Here is a 10,110-nt window from a genome sequence, read left to right as displayed (position 1 = left end):
CGAGCTCTGGCGGTGGCTGATATTGAAATGATTAAGTAATCAGACAATTTATAGCGCATGCATTTCTGCGTTTCTTGAAGAAACGTATGGAAAAAACCATTATTTTCATAACTAAAAGTATTTTCAGAGTGGGTCTCGTTCGCAAAAAATCACACGAACTGCTGCAGTCTGTCGTATTCCTGCCTGGGAGAGACCAAAACTGTGCAAAACAAACATTGTGTTGCGGGAATATGTTTTGTAATCCTGCTTTTGCATCGACCCAACCCGCTCTGCACAAAAGTGGTCGCTATCTCGATGCTATGCTACGATCCACACCGAAACATTTGCACCTTACCGTGCGCCAGACTACACAGCACGTAATCAACGATGGTTCTCTCATAAAGAAACCCACTCTGGAGTGTCGAGGAGCCGCGAGTCAATGCCATTTGTTATGTTGCCTCTCTAGCATAGCTCGAATTCTAAATCAACAGTTCGTTCTATTGTTTCGTATTAATTCTACTTTATTTCATTTGTACACACACACATACACACGCGCGCTTGCTTACCTACTCACTCCTCCGTCTAACTTCGGTCGCTTCCACACTGCCACAAAGAATATCACGCAGCACGAAGAGGAATCTACACTTTTCTTAGTCTTTCTCTTAGTTTCCCGTCATCCGTCCGTCTGTTGCTGTTGTTGTTGTTCGTTCCGTTTTTTTTTTCTTAGGAAGAGGATCACCATCAGCAGGACCATTCGTCGGAACGCTACTGGAAGCACACGGCCCCGATCTCGATCCAGAACTCTTGGTTCGCTTCGCGGCCAATGTCCCGGATCGCGATGTCGATGATGGGCAGTCGCATTGGTTTGTCGGTGCTGTAGCTGAGCACCGACTGGGCGTAGTGGGCCGTCCGGTGCTGGCAGTCGTCCTGCAGAGCGTCGTACCGCAGCCGCTGCGGACCACGAGCCGTCAGTTCGGCGTCGTTCCAGGCGAGCAGCTTCAGACTCTGACGGTAGCTGTTCTTCTCCTTGTTGAAGAACGCCACGCTATTGCGGCAGTGATAGGTTATGTTCTGGGACGCGGTCGCCGACAGGAGCTGCAGGAAGCCGATCTGGTTGCTGTCCGACTTGTACGTGATTTTCATGCCGTCCTTCAGTTCGCCAAGCCACACTTCGTCCTCGTCGCCGTCGTACGCGAGCTCCTTCGTGCGCAGTGGCTGCGGCAGGACACAGGAAGCCCTCCGTTCGGCGTCACAGTACACCAGGATGGCATCCCGGGCGTCGCCCTCGTTCGGGTCGATCCAGTAGTGGCCGGAAGCGAGCTCGGGATGGGCCGCAAAAAGATCGCGGCACGTCTTGGCCGGTGAACCCTGCTTCCCGTCCGGCTTCTTGAACGTCCCGAAGGCGGCCTTCAGCTTTTCGTACGCATTCTCCACCAACTTCTGGCGCTCCTCGTCCGTCAGCTCGAACACGCGGCCCAGGTTCATCGGTTCATCGGCCATGTTCGGATCCGGTCCCTTGCTGTTGCTCATCTGGCCGTGGCCGAGCAGAGCGGCAAGGGCGGCCGCGTCGTAGCCCACTCCGTCTCCCGGCGGACCGGGCGGTCCTGGAGGTCCCGCTTGCCCCACTGGTCCCGGTTTGCCATCGTTGCCGGGGGGTCCCCGCGGTCCAGCGATTCCCAGCATTCCCTGCGGTCCGACGGTGCCGTCGCGTCCTGGCGGCCCTCTGGGTCCCGCCTCACCCGGTTTGCCCGGTGGACCTTCACCGCCCACGTTACCCTTGTCGCCCGGCGGACCGGCAGTTCCCGGCAGGCCCTGCAGGCCGATCAGTCCCCGGTGACCCTTCGTGCCCTTGAGCCCCGCTTCGCCGTTCTCTCCCTTTGGACCCTCCAGACCCGGTGGTCCCGGTTTTCCGCGAGCCCCCGGCGGTCCGTCGACTCCGATGGGTCCCGTTTCTCCACGCAACCCTCGCTCACCCGTCTGGCCGAGGGGCCCTTGTTGGCCCGGTGGTCCTGGAAGGCCAGGAGCCCCCGGTGTGCCCTGGGTTCCGGGGTTTCCGATCGGTCCCTTATCGCCAGCTCGTCCTGCAATGCCCGGTGGTCCCGTTTTTCCCACCATTCCTTCCGGTCCGCTGTCCCCGGTGGGTCCTGGGGGTCCTGCCGGACCCAGTGGCCCGGCCGTGCCGGGGGGTCCATCGTTGCCCGGTTTTCCCGGGTGCCCCGGTTCTCCAGCCGCACCACGCAAGCCACGCATTCCTTGCGCTCCACTCGGACCGGGCAGACCCGGAAGGCCTCTGTCGCCCGGCACACCGTGAGGTCCTTGATTTCCCGGCGGCCCCGCTGGTCCATCGCCGCCGGCGTCGCCCTTGATGCCTTCTGCTCCCTGCGGCCCGGGCATCCCCGGGGGCCCCGCATTTCCTGGGCGACCCGTATCGCCCGGGTTGCCCTTCATACCGTGGCTGCCCGGTGTACCCGCCTGTCCCGGATTGCCAGTTTGACCCTAGAAACGATACGAAACAAAGGGCTGTAACAGCTGCGGGGCTGCGAGAACGGGCACACCCCGAACAAAAAAGGCACTCTTTTTCTCCATACTGAGACGAATTTTTTCGCGTGGTACTCATTTTTCACCAAAGGCCAGAAAGAGAGCGCAACAGCGAGCAATATTTTTTCTTATACATGTTTTGAAGCAAATTTGGTGTTAAAAAAGAATTACTGTCCAATTTTTCATAAGACATACCCAGTGCCGTTTTCCGTATTAGAAGAAGTGGGGAAAAATTTGGACAAAATGGTAGAGGAAGGAGTTTTAGTACCTACCAAGACATCAATACATGGCTCAGTTCGTCTATGCCTTGATGGCAAGGCAGCGATAAATAGATCCTTGTCAATGGAACATTATCCATTACCAAACATAGAAAAAAATTCTAAACCAAGAAAATTCTAAAACAAATGAGTCCGGATACTTATTTGATTAATATTCAAGGAAATCGATTAGTACACGTAAATCAAATAAGAAAATATGGGTTACTAGTCAACCGCAGTGTTATTGATAAGGAAGTAAAGTCTAATAACGAGATAATAGATTATGATAGGAAACGAAAAAGAAGTGAGTCAAAGTCTCCAGAAATAGGGAACTCTTAAAAGTTTTTACGTTAAGAGGCGCGTTTTTGCGTTAAGAGAATCAGATCTCAGCTCTACTAAAGCAATCCCGGCCATAGTGAGAGGGTTGCACTCACAAGTTGAGATCTGCGACTAAAAAATGAAAAATCGAGTGCTTTTTTGGTTCGGGACCGCTTCAACACTCACAATGGGTCCTTGGTCTCCCGGTCGTCCTGGAGTCCCCATCGGTCCGGTTTCTCCGCGCAGTCCTGGCTCCCCGCGGGCTCCCTTGGACCCGGTCAGTCCAATGAATCCCTGGGGTCCTGGTTCGCCCGGCACTCCCGCGAGGCCAGAGTTGCCCTGCTCGCCCTTCAGTCCCATGCTGCCTCGGTCTCCCTTCGAGCCGGGGACACCGACGGGACCCAGGGGTCCGGGGAAGCCTTGGAGACCTTGCGGCCCCACCGCTCCCCGGTCACCGACGACCCCGGGAGCCCCAGGTTCACCGTGGGCGCCCGGTGATCCGGGTTCTCCCTTCTCCGCCGGTTCTCCAGGTGGCCCCGGTGGTCCCATCGGTCCCTGCAGACCGCGTTCACCAAGGCGCCCGGCAGGACCTTCGGGGCCCGTCGGACCCGAACTGCCGCGCTCACCCTTTTCTCCGGCGGGTCCTGCGAGACCTCGCAGCCCTGGGAGGCCCACCATACCGGGTGCTCCTTGATGTCCTTTCATTCCCGTAGCTCCGGATGGACCCTGCAAAATGGAGTCGGAGTGGTCACACGTATCCAACCACACCCCCCGCTGGTCTTACCGGTGGTCCATCGTTGCCTTGGGCTCCCGTTTCACCACGCACCCCCGGCGTTCCCGGAGTACCAACTGGTCCGCGTTCGCCCGGGAAACCTCGCTCGCCCCGTATTCCTGGCTGACCCGTTGGCCCCGGTGATCCTGGCGGACCATTCTGCCCGTCCTTGCCTTGAGCTCCTGGGTTGCCTGGCGTTCCCGGTAGACCCTGGAATCCGCGGGGTCCGGACGTTCCCGGTGGGCCACGGTCTCCATCGTTGCCGGGTGGGCCCGGGGGGCCCGGAATCCCGGGTGGTCCGTCTTTGCCAGCGTCCCCTCGGGGTCCTACGGCTCCCGGTGGTCCGATGTCACCGTCCTTGCCTGGTTCGCCCGTGAATCCCTTGTCACCGGGCATACCGATCGGTCCGGGCAGACCCTGAAGTCCTTGCGGGCCCGATTCGCCCACTTTACCGTCCGATCCGGGCAGACCCCGTTCCCCGGGTGTTCCAGCTTTTCCTTGCGCCCCGGCACGTCCCGGTTGTCCGCGTAGTCCTTGAATGCCGGGCGTTCCCGGTGGTCCAGGATCTCCGGACGATCCTTTCGGACCGGTGGGCCCCATAGCGCCACGGTCTCCCGATTGGCCCTTCACGCCTTGCGCTCCGTCGGGGCCCGGTAGACCGGGCGACCCTGAAAGACCTCGTTCTCCCTGCGGACCCGACAGACCCGTGGGACCCTTCATGCCGCGTTTGCCTCGTTTTCCTTCCGGGCCGACGGCTCCCGGTAGCCCACGGGGTCCTGGTACACCGGCTTCCCCCTTGATGCCGGCTTCGCCTTTGTAGCCACGCTCCCCGGGCAGACCCGATTCACCCTTCGAGCCGACGTCGCCTGGACTTCCGTTGGCCCCCGGCGCTCCGCGTGATCCTGGGAACCCGGGCGGTCCGGCATTCCCCGGCGATCCGGGGCTTCCTTTATTAGCGTATTACAGGATGCAAAAGTTGTATTAGTTTTAAGTTACCATAGGATATGATACGTCCAATAGAGTCAGTCTATAACCAGCCACCAAAGTGTCAAGATATAATAGTGGCGACGAGGATAAAGTCGAAAAGTCGAAGTCAGGTCAGTCTCGTCAAGTCAAGTCATGTTGCTATGGAATATTCCCTAGCAACCACGAAGGAGTCGTAAAGATGAAAATGAACCTAGGAGAGTTATTTGGTGGAAAGAGGGTTCAAGGAGGTAGCGAACTACCAAGGGTGTGCGTTCAGAATTGGACTGTTTTTAACGGAGCCAAAGTCAGGTGGTGCGAGTTTTGTCATGTATCCAACGGGAAACGAAAAGGGAAGCCGATCGAATACGTCACCGGGAAACGGAGGAGTAACGTAAGGTGTGAAGGAAAACTAAACAATTACGTCACCAGGAAGCCCGATCCTCTGAAACGCCGGATAATCGTGAAATGAGGATGAAATGAGGCGTGGCAACGCGCGCCGGGAACAGCTAGTAGGATATAATGGTTGTGGTTTAGCACAAACGTGTGCTAAATCTGCTACGGGGGCCCACCGCGACTGACAACGCGTGTCGGTCGCGGTGGTAACGGCGGTAACGGTCAGCCGTCAGCGTAAGTGTCATTGCGGACACGCGGTGACCGGATACCGTCTGTGATAAGGCCCGGGTGAGTGCCGAGTACCCTGCGTGGGTGACTCGGGACTCACCCACGATCGACGCCGATACCGATCGGCAGTGTGTGTTCTTCTCGCGACCGTTCGAGGGTCTACGTGCGAAACCTCGACGGTCGGATAATATTAGAATATTAGAATAGTATAATTGTTAGAATAAACGTGACGTTGCTTTCGTGCAAAAACAGGTTGTGTTAGTTTTAAGTTACCATACGATATGATACGTCCAATAAAGTCAGTCTATAACCAGCCACCAAAGTGTCAAGATGCAATACCTTTCTCGCCCGACGCTCCATCTTTGCCCGGCGGTCCATTAAGTCCCGGCTCACCCGGTTGTCCCGGGCGTCCGGATTCTCCTCGCGGTCCTTGCGGCCCCGAGCTCCCTTTTGGGCCCATCGCGCCCATATCACCTTTGGCACCGTTGCTACCCGGGAATCCCGGTGGTCCAGGCTTCCCGACGGCTCCCTAACGATACGAGCAGCAGATTAGAATTGTAGCAGGCATCAGTTGTCCTTTTCGGCCATTTTCGGTCGACAGCAGATATTAGACTGAGCGCATAAAAAGGAAAAGCCCTCTTCATAGACTTGCGAGGTATCGGGGTGTCCTTCCCGTGCAGTACGCCAGGAACGTAGGAACATATAAATACGCTCCAAAAATAATGATTAAAGACAATCGCAGAAAAGACGTTCAACAGTAAAGAAGTGTCTAATCATTTCATGGCCGGCGGCATAGCCGGGCCAGGTATACAACGAAAGAACCATACCTCCACAGGATGCTGCGTGGCCCTTAGAACTGGGAACTCGGTTACTTACCGGTGGTCCGGATGGTCCAGCGATTCCGTCGATGCCTCGCAATCCTGCCGGTCCAGGTGGTCCCTCACGTCCTCGCTCGCCACGAGGTCCAGCAGGTCCCTGTGGAAGAAAAGAGCGTAGTTCCTGATGCGGTCTCACTCACCGCACGCCATGCTGATGCTTACCACGGCCCCAGTGACTCCAGCAGGACCCACAGACCCCACCGATCCTTTCTCACCGATGGCTCCGGTTTCTCCTTTCATTCCCTCCGGGCCGGGTAACCCCTGGTGGCCCTTGAGCCCAGGTACACCGGGCATTCCGGGTAGCCCGCGCGGTCCCGTCATTCCGACCGTTCCTTGAGGTCCCGTTTCTCCATCGTCTCCGGCGGTGCCATCCTTACCGGGTGGCCCCGGTAGCCCTCGGGGTCCCGGCGGTCCACCGACCCCCGGCGCTCCCGGTTCTCCTGGTTCCCCGCGAGTTCCCTGGAATCCTTGGGGACCGGTTGGGCCAGAGGGCCCCGGAGGACCCCGTGGTCCTACCGGACCGACTTGAGCCTGCATAAACTGAAAGTTCTCTGGGCCCGGGCCCTTATCGGGTCCACCCATCGAATCCTGCAGCTGCTGGGTGTAGAACGTGAGGTCCGGCGCGGGTCCTGGTGGCCCCGGGAGCCCAGGCACACCCGGCGTGCCCGGAACCCCCGGTTGGCCCACTTCACCAGGAGTGCCAGGTTCACCGAAGGGGGCCACCGGTCGCTCGGTGGTGGACGTGGTCGTCGACGTAGTAGTGGTGCTGGTCCGCGGTTCCGGTGTTACGCGGGGGCAGTCGGCCTCGTCACACTGGACCGATCCGTTCCGGCAGCGGCACGTCGCACAGCCCCGATAGCCCGACTGGAACACGTCGTTCTCGCGGTACCACGTGCCCTCGTGGTGGCACGTGAACGGCTGCACGATCGCTTCCGGTTCCGGAGCACGCGGCGTGGTGCTGCTGGTCGTCGATACCCGCGGAATCTCGTCGTCCGGCTGCCGGAAGCCGTGCTCGGGTCTACGCGTTGCGCCATTTGCTGCAACAGTCCACACGCGTGGGGCAATAAGTAATGAAACTCAAGGGACATTCAAGCTGAGCATAAATCGTTTACTTAATTGAATTAAAGACGCAAAAATTCAATAAAAATTAACTCGCCCTAGCCTTCAACTAATAAGTCAACTTATAGTGTAACTACATGGTGCGTATTCACGACAAGGGATATTTAAATATTAGATAACTCCGTCACCTGTCAGTCGATTTTGACACATCAGCCAGATTCTGAAACGTCAGTCTACGCAGTTTTGGCCATGGATAAATTTACGGCAGAACAGCGGGCTAAAATTGTAGCGCTTTACATTGAAAATAATCGTTCAACTGATAATGATTGAACTGATAATCGTAAACTGTGAAAACTGTGCGTGCTTATTGCTGCCGAATATCTTTTGACTTCTTTCTGTGGCGCTATTTGAAGAGTAAGGCATAATGCCAGCCAACCGAAGACCATTGAAGAACTGAAATCTAACATCACAACGGAAACTGCTGCTATTACGCACGAAATGTTGTCAATTACAATGAAAAATGCCCAAAAACAATGAAAAATGCCCGCTTTTTGTCTGTTTAATGAAGGCGGTTATTTGAACGATATTGTACTCTGTGTGAATTATCAATAAACGACATTCTATACCCTAAATAAATCTTGTTCATTTGCCAAATTTGACTGAAAAACGGCGGAGTTATCCAACATTCAAATATCCTCTGCCGTGTATACGCACCCTGTATATTTGTGTATCGATCGAGTAAGAAGAAGTTGACCGTTGGACCTTGTGTTGAAGTGAACTTCATATTCGGTTATTTTTGGGTTTGATGGCCAAAATTTCACACCATTCTGGAGTCCATTGCTTTCAGCGAGAAAACCTTCAGCCTTGAGAAGGGAGCCCTTTGCAGGGTGCAAGTAGACCATCACTACTAGCATCTGGCCTCTAGTGACGTCACCGGAAATTAGTTCATTCGTTCCAGCTCAAGCACTCATTGACAGACTTGTAGAGCATTGCGCAACGCCACATTCCAGTGACTGGTTGGAGTGAAGCAGCACATGTTTGATCCGTTAACCAGATGTACCCCTCGGAGGTCACAACTCGGGGTGCCAGATGGTTTTGGGATTTGGTTCGCAAAAATCTCAAGCCCCGCGGCACCGAAAGGAGGAGTTTCACACTCACCATTTTCCGCCTCGTAGTCCGGATCGGGGCCGTAGTCGTAGTTGTCCCCGTAGTCGTACTCCCCGTACTCCGGCGCCTGCGCCTGCGGCCGATCGGCTTGCGGACGATCGCGCGGTTTCTTCAGATTCTTCGTCGCCAACTTGGTCGCCGAGGTCTTCGCCCTGCTTTTCTTGCCCTTCTTCTTGGCCGGCTTCGACGTCGCTGCCGCCGTCACCGGTTCCTCCTCGCACCGGATTTGGTCGGCAAAGATTACAATGATAAAAAACAGCGCCACAAGCAGCGGACGCCCCACTCGGAACTTCATCTTGCGGGTGTGTATGTGTGTGTGTGTGTACACTTTGGCCGAACGGAAGGATCCTTTCGCTGCTGCCGCTGCCGTTTTTTTTTTTTTTAATACATTGCTGCTGCGGTGCGATGCAACGTATCCTGAACGGAATGGAAGGAACAACACTGTATCAAGAACTGGCCTGCTCCCGCGCGATCACCGTGCACGACTAAATCGGATGTGTCTTAGCGTCTTTGCGGAGAACGCGTGTTCGAAACTGGCGGGACGGTGATAAGAATCCCCGGCCTTCCAGTTCTAATTCCAAACGCTCAGCCCACAGCCACAGGCTACTGGCCTTTTTTTGAGGCCCAATTTTGGCCCCGGCCACTATCAAATTAGTTCACATCAGTTCGTCGTGACTTAATTTCAGTCCACTCGGCGCGTCGTCTGCGCGGCTGATAGTGGCGCGTTAGAACGATAAAACCTAAAATAGAACCCACTGCCGGTGCTTCGCAGACCACTTGTTAAGTCACTTATTCGACTGAATTCGTTTGCCAATTCATGTCAGACTCGTCTTTGCAGAATCCTTTGCAGATAGGCACCGTCTCTTTGCGGGCCAGATTGCGCATTCACTGGACTGGCACCGGGAACTGCCAGGAACTTCACTGCCAGCTACTTACTTCCGATATCAATCAATGCAACGCAAGCACTTGCCACTGATGTCGCAGGCAGGGCTCACTGGGGTCCCTTTTCACTGTCACTGGTTCACTGTCAAAGCACTCGTTCACTAACCACGCCGGATAACATCACTCGAACTACTGAGGTTTGAGCCGTTTTCGGCGATCTTTTTATACTCGGCACGGCACACGCACCAAGAATGGCCACTAGTGATGGGCACGGTCGTGGTCAAGACGCGCACTCCATCACTGTGTTAGTAGAATGGCTCCATTTTCCAGATGATGATGCTCTTAGATCCGAGGCGTCTTAGACCCAGCACTAGACCGATCGGTAGCTACACCACAACTCGAGCATTAAAGAGAACGCGAGGCACGCGTTTTAATTACTTTAACAAGAATGTGTTACAGATATGGACGATGCAGATGGTTTTGTACTTCGCACAGATTGCTCTCTCTGTCGGGCGCTCTCGCTTGCACTTCACGCTGCACGATCGTGACGCGCGAAGTACGGAATTAAATCATAATTTGTCCGAGATCGACCGTAGCGATCAGGCATCGGCCACCGGCGCCGACGACACTTGCAGTAGCTATTAATTTTCATAGAACGGCGCCCACTGGACTG

At 55.5% G+C, this 10,110-nt stretch overlaps 1 protein-coding gene across 1 annotated transcript; it reads right to left on the bottom strand.

Moving 5' to 3' along the window:
* Positions 1–513: 513 nt before the first annotated feature.
* Positions 514–8,850, bottom strand: LOC128276160 (collagen alpha-1(I) chain-like). The gene is made up of 7 exons (XM_053014627.1): positions 8,547–8,850; positions 6,492–7,366; positions 6,328–6,426; positions 5,791–5,980; positions 3,877–4,811; positions 3,279–3,818; positions 514–2,475 (listed from the first exon to the last, which is right to left on the bottom strand). The coding sequence occupies exons 1-7, from the start codon at positions 8,848–8,850 to the stop codon at positions 745–747; spliced, it is 4,674 nt and encodes a 1,557-aa protein (XP_052870587.1). The 3' UTR covers positions 514–744.
* Positions 8,851–10,110: the final 1,260 nt, after the last annotated feature.

This window comes from Anopheles cruzii, unplaced genomic scaffold, assembly GCF_943734635.1.
Source record: "Anopheles cruzii unplaced genomic scaffold, idAnoCruzAS_RS32_06 scaffold00638_ctg1, whole genome shotgun sequence".
In the NCBI taxonomy this organism is placed as follows: Eukaryota; Metazoa; Arthropoda; class Insecta; order Diptera; family Culicidae; genus Anopheles; species Anopheles cruzii.
Note: the sequence above shows the minus strand (reverse complement) of the source record. Positions and strands in the feature narration are given on the sequence as shown.

What these genes read in the sequence shown, in the direction of transcription:
- LOC128276160 (XM_053014627.1), bottom strand. Translation starts at nt 8,850, where the DNA reads ATGAAGTTCCGAGTGGGGCGTCCGCTGCTTGTGGCGCTGTTTTTTATC. An exon ending in CTGGAGTCACTGGGGCCGTG is followed by an intron (nt 6,427 to 6,491) that starts GTAAGCATCAGC and finishes TTTCTTCCACAG; the next exon opens with GGACCTGCTGGACCTCGTGG. An exon ending in CTGGACCATCCGGACCACCG is followed by an intron (nt 5,981 to 6,327) that starts GTAAGTAACCGA and finishes TCGTATCGTTAG; the next exon opens with GGAGCCGTCGGGAAGCCTGG.